General features: G+C 35.8%; 1 protein-coding gene across 5 annotated transcripts in view; it reads right to left on the bottom strand.

The window, feature by feature from the left end:
• The window catches only part of DPYD (dihydropyrimidine dehydrogenase), an 881,134-nt gene that overhangs the window by 241,699 nt on the left and 615,569 nt on the right, over window positions 1-23,866 (bottom strand). For all 5 annotated transcript variants that reach the window (XM_033199100.1, XM_033199098.1, XM_033199103.1 and 2 more), the window contains 2 exons: window positions 3,698-3,818; window positions 2,778-2,897 (listed from right to left, as the gene is read on the bottom strand). In XM_033199100.1, the coding sequence (XP_033054991.1) occupies window positions 2,778-2,897; window positions 3,698-3,818 (241 nt within the window). The remainder of the gene's footprint in view (window positions 1-2,777; window positions 2,898-3,697; window positions 3,819-23,866) is intronic.

Genomic DNA, 23,866 nt, shown 5'->3' with positions numbered 1-23,866 from the left:
CTGCAGATGAATTAAAAAATTGTTTCTAAAATAGCAAAGCTGAGGATAAGACCTTGGAGTGGGGTCCTAATTTGCTCTCTTGATGTAACTGGTAAGCTACAGCAGGTAGAAGTTATCTTTCTACAGTCTTACTGACCTCTTTTATTTAACAAAAGAGACCTCCCTCTGAAACAGTAACTCTCAAAATATTTTGAAGTTAAGTAAGTAAAAAGTGCATTTTACATTATGGCATATATAAGTGTATATTATGTGTACAACTGAAAAAGAAGTTTGGTCAAACAATGCTTATCCCAACCATGTGCAAAGCATTCTGACAATTCTTATTCTATTTTGTTATTTAAAATGTTGATTACAGTTAACTAAACTTGATTGCATAGTATACTCATGAATTGGGAACCAACCTTTGAAAGACATTGCTCTCAAATCCAGAATACTTATATCTGCAGTAATTCAATTCACATTCCTTAGCTGAGATCCTGTTTTCCCAGGGCAAGTCATTGTCCCTTATAAGCTAATGCATTTTCTCTAGAAGAACATTCCTGAAATGTGCCCATTTTTCTACAGCAGGTATACTACTCCCGTTGCCTCACTATTTCCATATTTAAACAAAACATAATCTTCATTTCAAAGAGCAGAAATCTTATTCTGAGAAAAAATAACAACAATTGAATAAACAGCTAAAGAATATACTGAAAGGGGAAAATATCCTTCACTGGCAATGAAAAGTATGTGTTGTGTTCAGGTGGCTATCCAAAATTAAACTCTATTTAGTTTTCACTTTTCACAAATCTGTGATTCATGCAGTGCCTCTGAAAGAAGACATTGCCATACTCTGAGAGAACATTTGAGCAGATATTAGCACTGTGCTGTGATAAATTTTTTAAAAATCTTATAAGAATATCTAGCTTATTTTGTGTAATTATCAGTATTAAAGCAGCATTTGAAGTCTTGACAACCATATTTGATAAAACTCTCGAAAATTTGAAACCATTGTTATTTAACACAATTTTGCTAGGCTAAGTTTTGCGATAACTCATACTGAAGGTACTCTGTTATAGGACTTGCTCTGTCCTAAAATATATTATCATTGCCTATTTAAACTGCTTTTCAGATTCTATTACCTTTAAACTTAAGCAAGCATTGCTTTAAAGGAGGGAAACTATATTAATTCTGTCAATGTGGAGAAAGGCTATTTTCAAAACAGATTGTTTAATGTGAAGAAACTTAATATAGAACCTATTAGAAATGAGGTACAAGTCCTTTAAAATGTTAGGGATTTTTTGTTCTTTAAAATGAAAGTTCCACCCAGGCTTAGCTAAGCTTATAGCCCAAGTGAATATTTATATATGGATTTATAAATCTTAGAAATAGAGTTTTATGGAAATGCTAACAGACCCTGAGGTACGGCTGAACTTGTTTTCAGGTACTGCTATAATTTCCAGTGTGTGTATGCTTAAAGACTGCAACACAAAAGACTTTTTCTAATGCTATAATTTTGTAGTTTTATTAGACTGAGTTATAGTATGGAAGAATATTCAGAAATTGCAGCTTAAATGAGAAAACGTGAATGGTGTTACTTATATAAAATACTACTGCAATAGTTCTTTTATTAATTTTTAATGTTCAGCAGCCTCTGCGACCTCCTTTATTCTCTTGCTGTCAACATGGCAGGCTGGAAAAATTGAAATGGGCTGACAGAAAACATAGTGCATGTTACAGCCCAACTCTGGAGTCTCTTGACTCTCTTTCTGTGGCACCTGCTAGCGCGGTCCATGTTATTCTGCATTACAATAATATTTAAGGCCCTGTTTGATAGCTCCTGATAAAAGTGAGTTGTGTCTGGAGCCTGAGCAGGTGCTCCTCGTCAGCCTTCTTCTTTCTGACATTGTGGGAATGGCATTCAATTAAAAGCAGAATATAACCATTTTTGTTCTTCATGGCTCACAGACATACTTCATACTCTCAAAACAGAATACCTCAGCATGGATAGAGCTTTATTTGTGTCTGTCCAGCCTCTTCCAAAAGCACATTTTGGTCTGATTCAGCAAGGCTTTTCTTGAACAGTGGGGCACTGTTATGTTATGTATATTTACCACTTTCTCTATCACCAAGGAGACTAATCCCCATACCAGTACAGTCAAGAACCTTACAGCATTGTCTTTGCAAGCCCGAGTTCGTGTTGTCACAGTCACAGAATGCACAGGGCAAAGATACTGAATAGGACCTTGAGATTAAAACCTCTCTTTCTTTTTCAAATTCAAGCGTATGATGATGAGAAAGAGTGTGCAAAGGTATGAGGTCTGCAAATGTCTTGTCAGCTGATGCTTAATTCAGTGTGTTAATGGCTTGTTTGGGACAGTTGTGAAAGCAAGATTTTTGAAGATGGTAGATGTCTAAATTCCAGGAAGAACGAAAACTAGTCCAGACTATGAAAAGGATATTGTAATGAGGGTGCTTATATTTTTCTCTCAGAGGGCCCTCATATTAACCCTTACTAATAAGTGGCAAAAGAACTGAGAGACAACGAGAAATTCTCAGGAAAGCATGGACCACAAGAGAATAGAATTTGTGCAAGACTTTATCTTGATATTCTCTCATCCTGTGCTGTCACTTGAGCTTTCACATTCAATCTGTTCTGTCATAACTATTGGGAATATTGATCAGCTATGAGTTATAAGAATTTGGGATCATAAAGGACACAAAACTCTTGCAACATGACCTCCTGATTTTTCAACAACCTCCAAGAAAGCACAATGCAAGAAGTGGGCAACACCTACCAGACACTCCTCCATATGTAGTTCGCTTTGCAATCCCCACTGCTGGCCAAGGTGTGCCATCAGATTTTAATCCCATCAGACCTGAGACAGTGTTGGTGGCTGTAACGCCATCGGCACCACCTGTGAAAGACACATCAACATTTTCATGCAGCTCCTATAAGACATGATAGTTAAAACCCATTCAAATCCTCACAATCCAGAAAAATGCAATCTACTTTATCTTGAGAACATGCTTTCTCCTCAAAGTTCTTCACTAATTTAACTCTTACATTTATGTTTAAAATTTTAAACACTAGAAAAGTTTTAATGACCACAACTTTATTTTCTCAATTATTACACAGACTTGTTGTTACCAAATGTTTTGTACTTAGTGTCATTTTCCAGGTAATTTACAATGTCTTTGCAAGTCAGGGTGCAGTTTTCCTGGGATGGAACACAAGCATGCATGATTTATGTATTCAACAAATATTTATTGGGCATGTGTTTAAGGAAGTCAGTTAGGCCCTATAAAATATAAAGAGAAAGCATGAGAAATTTCACATTGTGGAAACTGAAATTTCTTTTTTTTTCTATTTTACTTCATTAAAGGTTAATATATTGAATTGTTACCGTATGAGGTCATTTACTTTGGGCAGGATTGCTGTGACTGTGCTTTTTGTTCTTATAATGTGTGAAATAAGTGTTTATTAGGAAAAACTATAAACGATCTTGTGTTTCCAGATCAAAGTTCATGGTCAATTTGCTAGCGTGAGACCAGGTGTAAATCTCCTGTGTTTCTGGGATCGAGTGCTCAATTGGAAACTTTTAAAATTGAGACAAAAAAATATACACGTTTGTAGGAAAGGACATATTTGAGTATGGCTACATAATGTGAGTGAATATTTATAATAGTGGGCAACTGATTCAAGTCAAGTTCTTACCTTCCTTTGCAGCTCTTGCGATGCTCACAATATCAGTGACATTTGGGGTCAGCTTGGCAAAAAATGGAATCTGAACAGCTTGCCTAACCCAGCGGCAGATGTTACGCACCAGCTCTGGATCCTGTTCAAATAGGTCGGTTAAATATAGAACATAATTAAAGAATTGTGATCAAAATGTGTACTGGAACAACAGCAAAGCTGGAGACGTGCAAGACAAATCCAACTTGACAATGAGCTACACGATATATTTCTCAAATTCCTCCTCAGTATTACACCTAGACTCATTAGGGAACTAAGGTTAACACACTTCAAGTGAACTACAAAATCATCACATAAAGGTTAAATTCCTCAAGAGAGCCTTTAGAAAATAAAATTTCAAAGAACAAAATGGAAGACAGTGTTTCCCGCTTTCAGTTAAATATTATCAGGAATGAAACACAAACTTTTGATAGTAAATACAGGAAACATTACAAAATTTCTAGTGATCTCATTGGTTTAAGCAAAATAAAAAATATTTAAACTGCCGACTCTCAAGTGAATGATATTAAATCGAAAGCTTGTTGTTTTCATTATTAGACTTAGTTTTGATGTGTATTCAAAATAAAATCTATCCATGACTTCATCATCAATCTACATGTGATATATAGCATTTGCAAATATGGAATAATTCAGCCTTGTATTATAATGAGCTGATCAGTAACTTTAATTTACTTTTGTAAATGTTATCAAGATCTGTGCAGCATTTTTCAGCACTCACGTACTTGAAAGAATTGATCAAAATGACAAAAATGAAATGAAATATCAAATGCTTATTTTAAAAAGCAAGAAACAGACATTTCCCTGTGCCTATTTTCTGTGATTTTCCAAGCCTTTATTTTCTCATGGGGCAAGTATCATTTAGAGGGCAAACACCTATCCTTTCCATTGAATAACTTAGCTACAGTACAGTAATGTTCTTTGATTTCAACACATACAATAGTCCTTTTTTTCATTACTTTTAGTGCGAAATTTATTCTGACAGGTACTGATAATGTGCTTTGATAAATTACCTTAAAGTATGCAATAGCAATTCATTATTGAACTGGGTAATATTATCTTAGCAAGTTAAAATGTTTTTGAATAAAAGAAAAACCCAGACAAATACAGTCATATATTTAAACTATGAAACAGTAGGCAAGCATATCATTTGTAATTAATATTTTTATATGTAAGAAAGTTGCTCTTTGCATTTTAACCTTTCGAATTCCTTTAAGATGAGATTTGTAATGTTGTAACCTTTAGAGAGAACCTTTTCACTTAGGTTTAATGTGTCTTGATCCATCATCCTGTATTACTCAAAAAGGTATGCATTTTTGTGCTAAGATACTGCAATGAGGTAATTTCTGTTGATTGTTATCATCTCTATTAAGCAAAACTTAATATTTTTAAAAAGAAGTCTTTGGCTTGGCTTGTCCTCTTTTTAGAACAGTAATTTCTTCATTAAACATAAATATTAAAAAAGTACTGTATGGAATGCTCTACAGGGCATACTATGCATTATGAATAGTAAAATGTGGAGACTTAGCTATACAAATTCTAACTCATGAAAATGGAGATCTGCCCCTGCCCATGCAATGCTCATGAAATATTTATAACCACTGCATTGGTATTATGAAGGCAGTTGCATCTTTGTGACTTTCATTTCTAAGTTATGAATTTCCATGGGACTTAGCCTAGAAATGACAGTAACTCTAGATGATATGAATTGCATGTCCTTTGTGGAAGCTCTCTTTAAGGTAGAATTTGACAATAATTTAAAGATCACTTGAATGGCATAATACATGGAACATATCCTGGTAAGAATTACTGAAACAAATTTGAAATATTATTTAGTTCCAATAGAGTAAACACTAATAATCTGACATAGGCTTCTAAGCGGCTATCAATACTATTGACCCCCATGCCATAATAATTTACTTTGAACATTTGTCAGACTTTTTTTCTGATTTTCACTAGGTGACTGCTTTAAATGACTGCCTCTTACCCCATTGTTTAACAATTTGGAATTTGTTCAAAGTTTTTCAAATTCTTAGAAATATATGGGGTTTTTGGTTAGCAATGTGTACTTGAATCATCTGTCTCTATTTTGAGATAGCATAATTTGACCCTCCCATAGTTCCACGAGTAAAGTTGACAGTGTTCACATATATTTTTCTCATCTTCATACTTAGCCAAGCCAGCTGCTGACTAATCATCATAGTCAAGTGTAAGTACAGTTTGGTTACCCAAAAATTTTAAAAACAACTTCTAACCAAAATTATCATAAAAATTAATGACTGTTCTGTAAATTGCAATGTTTTGTTTGACAGGTATAATAGAGAATATTCTAATACAACCAGAAAGGTGGTGAGGTCAATAACATCATGAAATGAATCTATATGCTTTGGGGAATTAAAGAATAGACTGCAAGTATTTACATTTTCCTGGTTTCTTCACAATTTTGATATGAATGTTCAAAATCTAAAAGCAATTAATAGTGTTTCTACATCTTGACCTTCTCATTTTCTAGTGATAGCATCAGATGGCTTTGCCTTCTGTAACAAGACAGCTTTTAGAATCTTATTGAAATAAATAAGTTTTAGACAATTTCCAATTCTTCTCCAAATCTTCAGGATCAGAAATATACAAAAGTACTCCTATCTCTCAGAGAACTCGAGAGTTTATCATTACCGACACATACAAAAAGAAGAAGTAGCAGAAGGGGAAGGAGAAGAAAAAATTATTGACCGCTCCATTTCTGGGCACTAAAAAATATCTGTTGTGTCAATGAATGAGGAATGAGTGAAAATTTGGCAACTTGGCATATTTTCAGATTATTTCCTTATATATCCATCAAAATATAAACCATGTCTAGATTTAAGAAAAACCCAGATATATTTTATGATAATATCTAAAAGCATGAAATGTAGGAAGACTATTTTACAAATCAGTGGTAATTCTGTGAAAAAGTGATAGATAATTAAACAAAATAGAATAGCTTAACAAATTTTTAAAAATGTCTCATACACAAAAACGTCTACCTAGATCACAAAAGCTTTATTGGTGCTTTCTAAAGGCATTAATAATGCTTCTCCCTGAACATGATTTGCAATTTCTGTCACAGTAGTTGCTTGTCTCTCTCTCTCTCTTAGCGTGTGTGTGTGTGTGTGCGCGCATGTTCTTTAATACCTGTTAGCTCTTTTGTTATTCAGTGTGATCCCCAAAGAAAGCTCTGAAGCAACAAAATGATTTCCTGTGATGGAGGTGCATGGTGTTATAAGCAGAAAGACACTTGAAGCCCCTAAGAGAATGAGTGGTAGATCTTGGGAGTAAATGGGGGTCTTGAGGGTACTACGTAAAGTGAAGGTACCAGACCAGACTTGTGAAGTGCTGAAAAGAGTTTTGATAAAAGCAAGCTAGAGGCAAATTTGGCCTATTTGAAAATTTTGATGAGGTATAGCCCAGTGTCTGCCTGCAACTAATCTTATCAGGAATAGATTCCTATGAAAATCAAACAACGGTGACAACACAACTAGAAAATGTAATGCTAAGGAATGCAGATTACTTGCTGCAGTAATGTCCATTATGCAGAACTGGTTGTTTTTAAAGCTTAATTTCTAATCTGGGCCACAAGATAATAATTTTTAATTCTAGTAACTACTCTGTATTTAGTAACACATTAAGGGAGTTCTATAAATGACCCACCCTGCTGCTTTTGAGACCCTGAAGATGATCCCTTCATTGTAGAGCAGGCATTTCCACCAATTACTTAGGGCATCAAATCTCACTGGTTTCATGTCCTCTGCAAAGGAATAAGCACTACAGAATGAGACTGAGAATTTCCTGATAAGCTAAATTACAAGTGAAATTTTGACTTGAAGAAACATTTCTCTCCCATTTACCTAGTAATTTTCACTCTGTACAATTCTTTTCAAAATGACTTTCTTAGAAGGTGGCATTTCAATGCATCCACTGAAAAATTTTACCAGTTATAAAATGTTTTTCACTAAGCAACTCTTAAGTCTTAATTCATATGACATGCCAAGAGGTGACTAGAATTTTCATTACATCCATGTTTCTGATGGAAAGAACCGGGACCCAGATCAATCTCAGTACCAATTTCACCTTCTTAATTTTCTTTCCCATTATCATGTCCTAAACCATCATCTTCTTTAGCAAAATTGCTCCCTAAAGTGAAATTCAGCCATCAATTGTAAACTAGAACTATAAAAGGCTTCTACTTCACTTATTCCTGTAAGACTAGAAGTAGCTGCAAAATAATGAGCAAAAGGGATGTATTATCCATGTGCATCATTAAAACAGGACAGACAGTCAACTATTCCAGGTACAATTATAATATTAGTGAATGCAAAGATTATGTGTTGAAATGGAGATGTTTTTATTAACTTTTTTTTTTTTTTAGCATGTGTCCTTCTTGCATCTGTTTTCCTGACTTAAGTATTCTAATACTGGTCCAACCACTTTGGAAATTAGTTGTGCAGTTTCTGAAAAAGGTAAACATGGACTTACTAATCAACCCAGAAATTGAACTCTTAATTATATATACAAGTGAGATGAAAACATATTTCTATATTAAAACTTGCACATGAATACTCATAGAAACTTTTTCAAAATAGGTCCAAATTTGACATAACACCAATATTCATCAATATGTGAGTGAATAAACAAAATTGTTGCATATCCACACACTGAAATATGATTCAGCAAAAAAAGAAACTAATGAATCATGCCACAACCTGGAATAAAACAAAATGATGCTGAGTTACAGAAGTATACATTAATTATATGCATACATTTATTGAAATTCTATAAGAGGAAAAACTATGAGTATGGAAAGCAGAGCAGTGGTTGTTGAGACTGAGAATTAGGCATGGAGGAGGAATTAAGTGGAAATAAGTGTAAGAAAATTGTTGAGGGTAATGGAAATGCTCAATTTTCTTTAAAGGAAAACTATTGATATATTTGAAGATATTAAAATTAAAATGTTAATATATTTAAAAACATTGTGAAAAGACAAGACACAAAGTGGGACAAGATTCTGCAGCACAACTCATAAAGGAGTAGTATCCAAAATATATAAAGAACCATCTGCAAATTAACGAGACAAATGGGCAAAACTTTAATATACTTCATTCAACATAACATACTTCATTGGGTTTCATTCAAGATGAAATCCAAATGGCCAAAAAATACATGAAATGTGATCAGCCTCATGAACACCTTTCATATTTTTTTCATATAAGGACAATGCTCATTTATTTACTTATTTATTTATTTGAGACGGAGTCTCGCTCTGTCACCCAGGTTGGAGTGCTATGGCCGGATCTCAGCTCACTGCAAGCTCCGCCTCCCAGGTTCACGCCATTCTCCTGCCTCAGCCTCCCGGGTAGCTGGGACTACAGGCGCCACCACCTCGCCCGGCTAGTTTTTTGTAGTTTTTAGTAGAGACGGGGTTTCACCATGTTAGCCAGGATGGTCTCGATCTCCTGACCTTGTGATCCGCCCGTCTCGGCCTCCCAAAGTGCTGGGATTACAGGCTTGAGCCACCGCGCCCGGCCGACAATGCTCATTTAAACCACAATGTGATGCCATTATATATCTACCAGATTGAGGGGTTGGGGGAAAGTCAATACATCCCGGGGAGAATGTAAATCAGTACAAGAATCTTTGGGAAACAGTTTGGTATGATCTAGGTTCCACTCTTATGTGTATGTCCTTTTAAAGACGCAAACTCCAGAACACATGTTCGAAATATCCATAGTAGCACTCTTTGAAATAGCCCCAAAGTGGAAAAAATCCAAATTGTCCATCAAGAGTAAGACGAAAAATAAACGGTAATACATTCATACAATGGAATAAACACACTAGAGCTACATACAATGATAAGGATGAATCTCATAATGCTTAGCAGAAGAAACCAGTCTCAAAAGTATACAATATAATTTGATTCATATAAACTCCTTAAACAGAAAGTAAATATGGTCTTTAGAGACATATACACAGGGGATAAAACTACAAAGAAAAGCAAAGCAAAGAGTAGGGATGGTGTTAAAGTGGACAGAGAGGGTTGTGTTAGGGAGGGAGATATAGGGAGCTTTTGAGGTGTTGGAGATGTTCTATTTCTTGGCCCGGTGGTCATATGGTGTGCATATTATGATTTGTTAAAAAATATATATGTATGTGTGTAGGTATCTGTTTTACATGCACACATATATGTTTCATGTATATTGTCTATATTCCACAATAAGAAAATATACGATTGACCAGCAAATATGAGAAGACATTCAATCTCGCTAGTAATTAGAAAAATAAAAGAATAAACATGATTACCTATTGTGATTTGCTGAAAATGTAAAGACTGATAATATCCCTCTTTGCTGAGGTTGCAAAGAAACAGGCGTTCTCACAGGCTCTCAATAGGAAAGTAAATTAATAATTCCTTTTTGAAGAACAATGTGGCAATATGTATAAAAATGTAAAGCTCATCTTATAAGTTTTAAATTCCAGTTCCAAATATCTATCCTAATGAAATTCACATGCACGTAAGATATGTGTACAAAGATGTCTGCCTTTCACTACAGCATTGTTTGCAGTAGTGAAAAAAAGAATAAATGTCAATAAGGGAAGATTTGTGAAAAGTATTATAATCCATACAATGAAATACTATGCAGCCATTAAAAATAAATCTTCATAAACTGACATGGAAAGATATCCAAAACACATTAAGTGAACAAAAGCAAGATACAGAATAACACATACATAGTATAATCTTGTTTTAAAGATATAAATATGTACATATATTTATATAGAGGTATGAAAAACAGACTACACATTTATGCTGTAACCTCTTAGCAGTGATTACCTCTGAAATGTTCATATTTTGAATGTGGTATAATCGGATACAGACATTTGCCAAAACACATCAAACTCTACACTTAAGTGTGTTCACGCTAATGCAGGTAAATTATTTCTAATATAGATACATTTCATCTATTATTGTAAAAAGAATTCTAAAGGCACTCAAATATAAATAGAAAAATGAAAGAAAGTGGCATTGTAGGTAATGTGGGTTCTACCCTTTTGGCAAATATTTATTGACCATGAGCCACACTACAATTTTTCCATGCTGAATACTAAGATGGATGAAACTAGAGTCTGCAAGGAAATGCAAACCAGGCACACAATAAAATGGACATTTGATATTAGGTGTCACAAAAGACATCCTGAAAGTGTTCCATCATTTTGGATTATTTCAGAGCGTGTAGCACAGAACCTGACACAAAGTAGGCATTCAACAATATTGTTGAATTGATAGAGCCTACACCACACAAATTGACACTGACTTTCTTATTTCTAAGTACTTGGAGGAAAGCTGAGAGTATAGTATACTGGGTCCAGGATAACCTAATAGACCACTGTTGTAGTTACTGTATTGGATAATACAGATTTAGAGACGTGTAATATGCTATTCCTGTTCTTTAAAAACATAAACCAAAATACTTTATAATCTAGGGGAGACAAATGCATACAACAAACACATAATGTGATTATAAAATGTTGTAGGTGTATATGCCTGGAATGTGTACATGTGTACGCATGTGTGTGTTTGGCCACTTCCTTGTGCCTTAAGTAGAAGATGACATAGATCTGCTTGTGTGTCCTCTCCTCCCCAGGCACATAGCCTTCTCCACTCTGTTTCTCATTTCAAGTTTTTTATTTCTTTCTCTCTACAATGCCCTTCATTTTTTATCCCTTGAATAACACCCCTCAAAGCAGCCCTCCATGACAAATCCTTCCATCCCACTTCAGCACAGGATGGCTTAGTAAATGACTGCCTCTTTAGTGCTCCTTTAATATTTCTTTATTACTGCATTTATCACAGTGTTTTATAGTCATCTTCTCTGGTTAGTAATCAGTTTCTTTCTACTAGACTATTTAAAGTCTTTTAGGGGATGTATTTTACTCTTTTATCCTAGCAAAGAGTCTGGTACATGAAAGACAATAAACATCATGTTGAATGAAAGAATAAAGAAATTAAGAAATTCTGGCGTGGTGGCTCACGCCTGTAATCCCAGCACTTTGGGAGGCTGAGGTAGGCGGATCACGAGGTCAAGAGATCGAGGCCAGGACCATGTCTCTATTAAAAATACAAAAATTAGCTGGGCATTGTGGTGGGCGCCTGTAGTCCCATCTACTCGGGAGGCTGACGCGGGAGAATTGCTTGAACCCGGGATGTGGAGCTTGCAGTGAGCTGAGATCATGCCATTGCACTCCAGCCTGGGTGACAGAGTGAGACACCATCTCAAAAAAAAAAAAAAAAAAAAAAAAAAAAGATTTTGTAATTGCACACACCAGCTTTCCATCATGAACCACAAAACATTTGCATCTCTTCTTCCATGGAGCCAAAATAAGCTGGAGATACAGGATATTAGTAGCTCTTACTCCAGGAGCCAACTGAGTTTGAAAACAGTCTTTTGATGCTCTCTATCAGCGACCTAAAATACTTCGAGAGAACTGTCCTCTACTGTGGCCTGGGAGTCCACGAGAACCCACCTGAGGGCCTGGGATGACTATGATCCTTTCTGTCTGAATTTTTAATATATTGAGGGCTTTTCCTGAGTTTGTACCTCTGACCCTGACCCTGCCTCAATTCCCAGTCTTCAGTCCCTGGGACCTTGAGGGGAAGGGAGAGGCTGTCCATATTTTTATCAGCTAAAGGGAACTACATTCCTGTTTTGTTCCTTTAAATATGATTTCTGGTGAATATAACTTATTGATGTTTGTTTTCTTCCTTTCAGACAAAATTTCCCTAGTGTACCATTCCTCTGATTCCTCTGACATTCTTAGTGTCAATGCTCCCCATTTCACTTAGTGTCTAAAGCATTTTTTTTTTTTTTAACAAATGGACAAGAATTGCCATACACTACTCACTGTTTAGTTAATTCCTGACTGCCAGCGTTCTTTCAGGCACTATTTTAATTCTCTGTGAGGACTCTCAGATACTCCCCAGCAGCTCACTTCTTTACTCTCAAATGGCAGTGTTAACTGCAGAGATCAGCCCTGAAAGCTGTTCAAATTTCAAATCTCTGCCACAATTTGTCCCTACAGAATCAGATTCAGATTTCATGGAATTATCTTGCTTCTGCTGGCTAATCCCAACAGGAAATTCACTGCCTCACCTGGCCATGGTAATGAAGTTTGAGAGGTACCTGCCCAAATGAACAGATCAATGAACACCTTCTGCCCACAGTTTCATGTGCTATTCTGGACACTGAGCCTTTCAGGGGCACTGTAGCACTATTGCTATCTTATTATGTAAATACCTTGTCTCTATTCCAGGAATCCCATATTGCATCAAAGAAATGGAAGCAGGGCTCAGACCCTGCATGGCAGAGGGTCTAGCCTCTACATAACTTTCTGAAATGTTGAGGAGTCGCATAACCTTTCACCAGAACTGGTGAGTAGATATGCTAAGGTAATTAAATTCTGAAAAGGTTTTAGAAAAATACATGCAGAAGCAGGCAACTGCAACAGACACAGACATGAACCACTCAGATCTACCTTTAGGAACAGACTCTGGCCCAGCTGCAAGAGTGTGGTGAGATGACTGCCTCTAACTGCTTCCTCCTTTAGGTATGCCTCACTTCTAAACTGGGGTCATGCTCCTTTCAGGGAGACCCCAGTGAATGACAGCAAAACTGTAGTACAAGGGTCTAGCTATTTCTGGTGAATGTGGGACTCCTCTAATAGGCACTCTTTGTCCTGAAGCTCCCTACCGGGCTGGCAAAGATTTTTTCCTGCGTCTGTATCAGGGTCCGATGGCTCCCCTTTTCCAATTCTGCTTCCTCTTTTTTCCTTTCACAAGCATTTCTCTCCAATAAACCTTTTGCCCTCCTAATTCCCTCTCTGTGTCTGATTCCTGGAGGACTCAACTGACACGACAGTTCTCTACTTGAATGAAGAATTCTCCCTGTAAAAGGATTAGGCTATATTCTAGGAAAGTCAAAGAAGAAAAAAACTTGCCCAAGTGATCTCAGGATATCTCACTGAGAGGAATTCAGAAAGCTATGCTGAATTTCTCAAATTTCTTCTGAATTCTAGTTCTACCTTTGGCTTGACAGAACAAGGTCTCTTGGAATGTCCTGAATACAGTTAAGCCTTGCTGGTGATATACCCAGCAATAGCCAATATATGCTCAGGGGAAAGAAAAGGCCCAATACCAGGAAGCAGGGCTATTTTTCTTCTAGAAAAAGACTGCTTTTAGGGACATGGTAGGAGACAGTGATTGAGTGACCTCTGCCAAAAGACAACACAGAGACATCCCTAAAGAGTTTGGACACCTACTTGCTATGTTGATTCAGAACTTGCTCAAAGTCATTATTGGGATGTGGCATCCAGTGACTTGCTCAAAGTCATTATTGTGATGTGGCACCCAGTGAAGCCCACGGATAAAGATGATGATACCTTTGTGTCCGCAAGATAAAATTATCCATCCAGGGAGGATGGCCAGAGAAATCAGTGTATATACTAATCCTCATTCCAATGCTTTGTCTCTTAGATACAATCAGTGACAAACCTCTTAAAAACATCATTGAGAGGCTGGGCACATTGGCTCCTGCCTGTAATCCCAGCACTTTGGAAGACTGAGGAGGGTGGATCACTTGAGGCCAAGCGTTCAAAACTACCCTGGCTCACATGGCGAATCCTTGTCTCTACTAAAAGAAAAAAAAAAAAAAAAAAAAAATCCAGGTGTGGTAGCACATACCTGTAATCCCTCCTCCCAGGAGGCTGAGGAATGAGAATCCTTTAAATCCAGGAGGTGGAGGCTGCAGTGAGCCGAGATTGCATCACTGCACTCCAGCCTGGGCAACAGAGCAAGACTCTGTCTCAAAAAATAAAATAAAATAGAATAGAATAAAATAAAATGAAATAAAATAAAATTTCACTGAGAGGTCAGATGAAACTTCTTCCAGGTGTGTTGAGCCTTCAGTGCCCTCTGTTCTGAACTGTACTCCATTCTAATGTCTGATTTAGCTTTCATAATCCATTCTGCTTGTTTGAAGTCTAGTTCTCCCTTCCCACTATCTGTACTCTACATTTCTAGACTTTATCCATTGTTCACTTCTTTCTGGACTGGATCCCTCTGAGCCTCCGTGCCTGCTGAATTGACCTGAAGTTGCCCACCTTGCTCCCATACTTGATCCATGACTTGTGTGTCACTTAGGGGCAGCCATTCCTTTCGGCTTTTTAATGTTTTTCTTTACCTATGGTGTATATTTCCAGGTCTATTTCTCTTGTCTTAGCTTTTATCATGTTTTATTCTAAAACCAAGATTGACACAGGCTCCATAGGCTTATCTTCATAGGTAAACAAAAAATTCTTCGAGAGCCATACATTGGCCATATTTTGCAGTAATTAGGACACCTCCAAATTCTCTACATTAAAGCATTTCAGAATAGTTTATTCTTTTGTTGAATCATTTATACAGAGTCAAAAATGAGCTTGAACTTTCCTTATGTGTGGGATATTATTTATCTTTAAATTCAAATGCTAGTTTTATCTACCATACAAAAAGGGTGTCATCCATAGTTTGCTTATTAATGAGGGTATGCAGCATAATTTGGAAGATCTTAATATATGGAGAAACAGGTCATGCACATATTTTCCTGATACCACCAGTAGGTGTTCAAAATTGTGGACCAGCTGAGCCAAAATGAACCCCAGCAGGTTTCCTAATCATTGCTTAGAACACAATAAAAAGAACTCAGTGGATTATGAAATACAGGCAGCTGCTTGCCCTACTATGTATGGATTCATTTTGGATAAGGGCAAGTTTGTATGTAAGTGTATAATAAGGAGTTTTTATTCTTTGCAGACTTCAAGCAGCTTGGCATTTGTTTTCTTAATGCAAAGCATTAGTGTAAACAGTGTAACAATCGATATTTTATACATCTGTTGGTCTATTCACTTAGCTTATGTATTTCAGTGCTAGACTTATAAAACAACCACAAGCATAAAACCTCAGTATTTTTATAATCCCATATTGAAGTGAATGATTAACCAACACAGGTAGGAAGCTAGTGGGAGGCAGCATTCTGCCCTGGAGCACCCACCACGCTGATACATTTAGGATAAAGAGAGTCTAGGGAAGTCATGCTTCTGTCCTGGGAACGTTATGAAATCCAAGCAAGAAAGAATTACTATTGAGGCAATTTTAAATAACCTAGCAGAGAAAAACTGCAATCCCTTGGCAATGAATGGTTCCGACTAAGGAGAACTCATCCATAACAAGTTGGTATAGTTCTTTAAAGATTTCTTCCCACTGCTGCTGTAGGAGCTAGAAACAAATAGCTAGGCCATTTTGTTTGTTTTTGCCAGCTCTGTGGACTGATATCCCTTTTCGAGCTAAATACTCAAAACTAAATACTAAAGGAAAGAATATTACTAAGGAAATATTAAAGTGGGTGACTTTGGTAGAAGTCTTCAGTGAAAATGTGGGATAGAGAAGGCTTTAAACATGACCTTTTATAAGTGTGGTATTCACAAATTCAAAATGAAATTCATGGATACTGGATTTTATCTAAAATCTTCAGCAATCTTGAACCTAAAATTCCTTATCAATGTATTTATTACACTCATGTGGTGTATTATCAGCATACATGTCATAAGGGGTGCTTGTGTGTAAAAAGAGAATTCTCTATTTTAATCTTTCAGGTGTCAAGGAAAGGAAACAGGCGAGGTTACCCCATTTTGGGGGGTTTATTACAACTATACATGGAAAAATAAAAATGTAAGTGAAATGTTTGATGTAAAGGAAGAGCTAGGCCTCTGAGGATTGGGACACCAATGCTCATTTTGTAAGATGTGTAGCAGCTCTAAAGAGCAGCTCTTGTTTTCTTGTTGTTCCTTTAGGAATGGGTGTCTATTGTTTTAAGGATTAAAAACTTTGCAATACGAATATATCTGCTCTTATTTCTCAGCATCTCTTATTCCATTTCTACTTCTACTCACGTTCTCCATTTTCCTATATTACCTTTTTGGTTCTCCAATTCAATTTTTTTGAAAATTGAATTAATTTGGTTTTCCAATTCAATTTTTTCACTATTTTATATATATATACATGTGTGTATACACACACATATACATCTATATATACACACTTGTGTGTGCGCGTGTGTGTGTGTATATATATAAAAACAAATCCACAGAGAAGAAGACTCAGTACAAATAGTGTTCTTTATATTTCGGCTGTCTGACATTTAAACCATATGAAGCATTGGTAGGACACAAGAACTATCTTCATTTTGCAAGCATTTGAAAAGAAGGTCTTACCTTTTCTACTCTCTTGCAACCAAAAAAGCCAGTACATTATCTAGGCCTAGCCAACTGAAGATCTAGCCCAAAGTTTTAACCTCACAGTCAGAAAAGTGGTTAAAGTGTATTTGTGGTAGTGTGTGGTGCAGCACCTCCTGACAGTATCCAATGATGGCAGTAGTGGTGTATATCAACCCTAGTAGAGGCTGTATTAGCTGGACAACTCTTGGTGTCCATTCTCCGGCCCTTTTTTGTTTTTTGCCCATTTTCTAAGCCTGCTGTTCCTGTCTTCTTTGATTCCATAAGCCATCTTGTATCCTGACAATAAATCTCCTTTCACTTCTGACAGCCAGTCAGTTTCTGTTGCTTGCAATTATGAGTGTTAAATGATACAGGCAGTGGACCACTATCCAATGTGGAGTGACATTATTGCCTGGGTTATGGCATCACACTTCCTGACAAGTTGCTGACCTCTTTTTATTTAGTCTTCAAGTGGTTGCTTTTTGCTCAGGATACAATATCTGGTCCAATAAATTGTGGTCAAGGTAGCCAGGACACACACTTTTATGGCAGGTGTATGCCAAATACTGCTTCTGGTTACTTTTCTTTTTTTTTTTTTTGAGGCGGAGTCTCGCTCTGTCGCCCGGACTGGAGTGCAGTGGCCAGATCTCAGCTCACTGCAAGCTCCGCCTCCCGGGTTTACGCCATTCTCCTGCCTCAGCCTCCCGAGTAGCTGGGACTACAGGCGCCCGCCACCTCGCCCGGCTAGTTTTTGTATTTTTAGTAGAGACGGGGTTTCACCGTGTTAGCCAGGATGGTCTCGATCTCCTGACCTCGTGATCCGCCCGTCTCGGCCTCCCAAAGTGCTGGGATTACAGGCTTGAGCCACCGCGCCCGGCCTACTTTTCTTTAGAAAGGAGCTATTGGCCTGTTGAGCGGGCCCTTAGTTTCATGGACCGTGTGGAAATTACAAGAGTAAGACATCAACTTTGTCCTCAAAGAACTTACAATCAAGTTATAGTTTCAGTTATGACACTTAAACTATGTCAGGGTCAATAGAATATAAAAATGGCCTTTAGAATTATAATATATCTCTATTTTTCTATAAATCATTTAGCATTTTAATATGTCATAATGAGTAAGCCCTCATATAATTCAGGAGACCCTTGCAGAAAGTAGCGATATATATCACCCAGATCCAGGAAAGCTTTATTTGAAATGTATTAACAGTGGCTATGATATCTACAAGATGGATATGTAGACAGAGAACAGTAAGATAGTCCATAAGGGAAAATATGTTGAGGCACTGAAGTTAAATTAAAATATGATCTCCCTTTCATTCTCAATACCTGCATGATTACCAATTCGACAAGGATCTTTCATTTATCCCAACTCAACTTTACAGAACTGCCTGAAGCCTACATTGTTGATAAAACAGTTGATGAGGTTTTCATGGGGGAAAAAAACTTTAAACTACTTGATATACAAAATCATATTAGTACTAAAACAGATGGGTATTTACTTGTGTAATATTCAACAAATGCAGAGTACCCAAAGGACTGCTAAATTTAGATAGTTTGAAACTTTGCTTTTTGTCACTTAAAAAGAAGCATACTATGGTGAACTTTGCTGGTTATGTAATTAACATCTAGAAGCGGTAGCACCTAATTAGATTTTTACATCATCTGGGCAAAGGCAGCATCCAGCACTATAAAGAAGTCTTTATCTCATACCTTTCCAATTGCTACTATTCCTAGAACTTAACATAAAACTGCTAAAATCACAAATGCAACTCAAAAATTTCCTACTGCTTTTTCCTTTTTTTGAAAGTGAATAATTTTGGGAATACTGAAACTTTTTGAATCTGGACCAATGTCCTTAAATGTAAGAGCACTTGCAACTACCCTGCATCTAACCATGAAAGCTTTACTGTCTTCATGGTTTAGGCCATTCTTGGTTTGGTAAAACAGACAGACATAAAAACCATCCAAAACAATCTGTTCTACTTGAAGTGTCTACGAAGTGAATGGAAACTTAGCAGTGGAGTGATTACTTTTATTAACTTCTAGAGTGTGTGTGTATGACAGAGATGTGAGGAGACAACAGTGAAGGTGATTGTAGTTTGGAATCTTGAGGGATTCACAAAATCATTGGCTGGAGTAGAGCCTATGGAACAGTGCACGACTAAAAAACACTTAAGAAAAGGCTCAAAAGTATAGGAATTCATGGTATCACATGAAATGGGAAGGAAACTAGTGCCTATGAAGGAAGCAGTGAGGAGACACATCTACATGGTTCAGCTAGAGTTTAGGGTCACTTTCTGAAAGATTTTATGCCTTATCCTTTAGGCAGTAAGAAAACACGGAAGGCCATATGTTTAGATCCATGTTTTAGAAACATAACTCTCATACATGTCTGTGGGGTGAGAGTGTAAGATAAGAGTCCAAGCAGGAGACCAGTTAAAAAGAGAAGGTATGGCTAATGTAAAGCAATGTCAGTGAAAATCAATCATTTCAAGTGGACTAGGATGTTATTTTAAAGATGAATGTTAAAAACTTTCCAGATAAGGACAAATCAGAGTTGGGGAATGAAAATTTAAAATTTTGCAGATCCTAATTGTTGGAAGATAGCACTGTCATAAACCAAGTGAGGAGACAATAGGCATTTAGAAGCAGGTTTTGACAAGGGGTAGGGAAGGGTGAATGAATTGTAGATACATTGAGTTTGAGGTCTCTATGGGATATCTACCTGAAAGAATCTGGTTGAGAGTTAATAGCAATTTGGATCTCAGGAAAGGATTTTTGGAAACATAGATTTGAGAGTCATTAGCATAACTCTCAAATTAAACTGTAATTAGTAGATGGCAGTTGAAGTCTTGTGAATGGATGAGAAGATGGAAGGAAAAGGGCTTAAGCTTTGGGATCATTAATACTGAGGTGCAGAATCCTTATAATGGTCAGAGAGAGAGGAGAACAACCAGGAAAAATAATACAAATGAGAAGACCACTTCCCCTAAAAAAAGATGTGGATGAAATTACTGAGGTAAAATACTGCAGAGAAATTAGGTAGAATGAAGACTGAAATGCAAGTAATAGAACAATAACTCAGAGTTATTGGTAACTTACGGGAATGTAGTTATAGACACCTAATAAGATGGAAGGCAGATTGCAAGGGGTTAAGGAGTTAATATTTGCAAACATATAGTCAAAGAAAACTAACAATAAAATTAATCTGAACTATCAGAACCTATAACCGTGCTTTACATAAAAGATGTATACAAAAAATGTATCATTTAACTATCATTTTACAGTTCTCACAATTATAACTAATGACATGATGAAAGAGATCATTTGTTATGTTACAAGGCAATAAATGCATGTAAAGATAAAGAGTTTATAAGACATTTTAAAATAAATCAATTGTGGTTTAAATAACATCCCTGAATTCTTACAATGTGAAATCAGCAACTGTCTGAGCCACCAAAAATGAACTTTGCTAATTAAACACATAATTGAGATCACAGGCCTAAATAGGATCTGAAGAAGTTCCCAGACAATATTAAAACTAACATATATACCACAGTTAATGATTTACCAAGTCCTCTCACATATTAGCTTTATGGTGCTTAAATCATTCTAGCTTTCTTATTTTCTTTCAAATTATCCCTAGCAAGAGATACAGTTGACTCTGTTCCTCATAATATTTGTAATCATCAAATTCCAATGAATATCTTTCTTATCCTGCTACAGATTAAAATCATATCTACTTGTCTTACCTTGAATGAGAAAAGAAACAACTATTTGCCATAATTCATTCAATATTCCTACATTGTATTTTTCAATGTTAAAGAAAGCATTTTCCTGATTATAAAAAAAGTTCTTAATTATCGTGGAAGCAAATCCCAACTGGAATAAAGAAGAAAAAACTAAATTTACTAATAATGAAACAACTAAATAGAAACAAAATTAAAAAGGTCTATTTCCTTTGAGTAAGAAAATTTTACTCCTTTAATGAGTAAATACACTGTACTCAAAATTTAATGCTTACATTTTTAGTTGTATATCCTTCATTTTTATAGAATGTGCATTCCCTGTGTCACCAAGCTTCTTTAAAAATACAATTTTAATAGTCACATATTTCATATATTAATTTATAAATCATATAGATACATCCTGTTTTACTTATTTATTAATTTTTGGATGTTTAGATTATTTCCAGGTTTATTATAAATAACACAGCACTAAATCTCTTCTGATGGGTGGTGCTCACAAATTGCCTTGCTTTTGATGCTAGGTGCTGTGTTTGTAGGCAAAACTTATATTATGAAAAGCAAATACATAACAATAGGCATTTAGAAGATATAACTTCTTAGAAGACCTGGGTAATCAATAGCTTTGGGCCTGGCACAAGTAGGAATTTCGATGCTGTATGTTAACACAGGGGCAACTGATGAAGGAGATAGAAGTGGGTATTTCAGTTGATGCATGATAACCATCCACAATCGGTCTTCAAATCCCCCCTGTCCTCTGAGAGAGAGTAGAGTATACAGGGCTTCTATGTCTCGCTCACATACAAATCTCCTCCGATAGCACATGCATAAATTGATTCATCCACAATGTATAATCTAAGCTTATGTTATTCATAGTAGAATTTCCTAAACCTTAGACACCATAGAGATGCCTCTTAAGAAATAAAACAGTAATGCTATTATATTACAGCCATGGTTATTTCTAAGCAATTAAGAAAGATACAATAGCCTATATAATACATCTAAACCATGGCATACAGTGAAAACCAGTCACTATATAGTATGTTAGGAAAGTCATATTAGTCTACTTATGTTTAACTCCCACGCCAGAGTTTATAAATGTTGTTTCCTCCATCCACAATATCCATCCCATTCATATCACACACACTTGCTCCTGCCCTTAACTGAATTAATTTACTCATTTACCTTTCCTTCAGATTTTATTTAGATTTTAATTTTGCTCAATAGAAATGTATTTAACAGATGAATAAATGAATACTACTTGTTATATAACTGGATACTATGATAAAATTATTTGAAAAAAGTATTAATAGTGTTATAGGTATCCAAAGATACATTAGTTAGAAAAGATAACAGAACTATACACTACTAGAAAAGGGGAAAATGGTCAGACTACGTAAAATATAGGTTTACTTTTCCAAAGTATACTAAAGTAGTATTTTGTTAATCATTTCAGAGTTATATATTTACTTTTATACAATTAATTGTACTTAAAGTATGCTGAAATTTTACTGTGATTATGTTGCAATCAATTATTATAGAAAAGTTGTGAATATTCAAGTTGGTCTTATTGTATCAGCTCTTTACACCAAAAGGTTTTTTTATTGTATGCTTTTGTTTTCTTTCACATTTAATTAAAGCTAATAATTTGTTTAAAGTTTGATTAGAGAAAATATTTTCCAAGGTGAGTGAGAAACAACTTCTGAATATTACTTCCTAGATTTTTGGGCAATTTGGTATGATGAACTTAAGCCTAAAGCACCTATTAAAGAAGAAGGAAAAGAAGAATAACAGTAAATCTGAATTTTGTTAAGATTTCATGAATAAAAATGAGCATTACAAACAGATATTTTAGGATGTAGAAATGCTACCAATTTGAATACTGCATAAATTCATTGTTGTGGTGATGTCACCAACTTTGAATTATCCATATTAGAGTGGGAATAGCCATTTATATTACAAGCATATTCAAAATCAAGTATATTTCTCTTTGGGATGTACTCAGAGTTACAATGCTAACATTGTTACACTGCTAACATTCTTTATTTCCAGTACTTAATCCTGTATTAAAGTAATGTTTGATGGGCACTCTGTGGCTACTAATGGGTAAGGGTAAGAAATAATTTTGAGGCTGGGCACAGTGGTTCACGCCTGTAATCTCAGCACTTTGGGAGGCCCAGGTGGGCGGATCACCAGAGGTCAGGAGTTTGAGACCAGCCTGGCCAACATGGTAAAACCCGGCCTCTACTAAAAATCAAAAAAACAAAATTAGCTGGGCATGGTGGTGTGTGCCTTTAATTTTAGCCACTCAGGAGGCTGAGGCAAGAGAATCGCTTGAACCCAGGAGGTGGAGGTTGCAGTGAGCCGAGATCATGCCACTGCACTCCAGCCTGGGCAAAAGAGTGAAACTCCATCTTAAAAAATAAAAAAAGAAAGAAAGAAATAATTTCGAGTCCCCATGGATGAATGGCACACTAGATAAATGTCTTAACCTACGTTTGAACACAAATTCACAAAAGAATGACTATCAGGTCATTTTTTACCATGTTTGTGACTTTTGATAAAGGTTACGATTTATAAAGAATAAAAATATTTCGATATTTTATTTCTATGATATTTCTGGTCACTTCTACAGTACCAAAATATGCAACGTATTTCCATCTAAAAAACATCCAAGTCCAAACTTGACTACAACTTTCGTTATTATATGTGTGTATATATATGTGTGTGTGTATATATATTTATATATATATAATATAGACAAAATCCTAATATACAAGAAACATTTTACTTATATTCCTTAATTCCTAATTAGATAGTGAACAACTGTTTGGACATTAAATTTCCTGTATTTCGCCCTGACACAATATAAAGTGAATCAATAAAAATAAATACTGAGTTTCCTGGCTTTAAAAGAAATCAGGATGAGCTCAGAAGCAGCCCTAAAAAATAGAAAATTTAAAAGATGATCAGTTCATTCTCTTTTATATCTCTCCTTGTTGTGGTTCATTGCTATAACTGTTGTTTAATGAATATCTAAACTTGCA

The sequence above is a fragment of the Trachypithecus francoisi genome, unplaced genomic scaffold (assembly GCF_009764315.1).
Source record: "Trachypithecus francoisi isolate TF-2019V2 unplaced genomic scaffold, Tfra_2.0 Lachesis_group5, whole genome shotgun sequence".
Taxonomy (NCBI): Eukaryota; Metazoa; Chordata; class Mammalia; order Primates; family Cercopithecidae; genus Trachypithecus; species Trachypithecus francoisi.
Note: the sequence above shows the minus strand (reverse complement) of the source record. Positions and strands in the feature narration are given on the sequence as shown.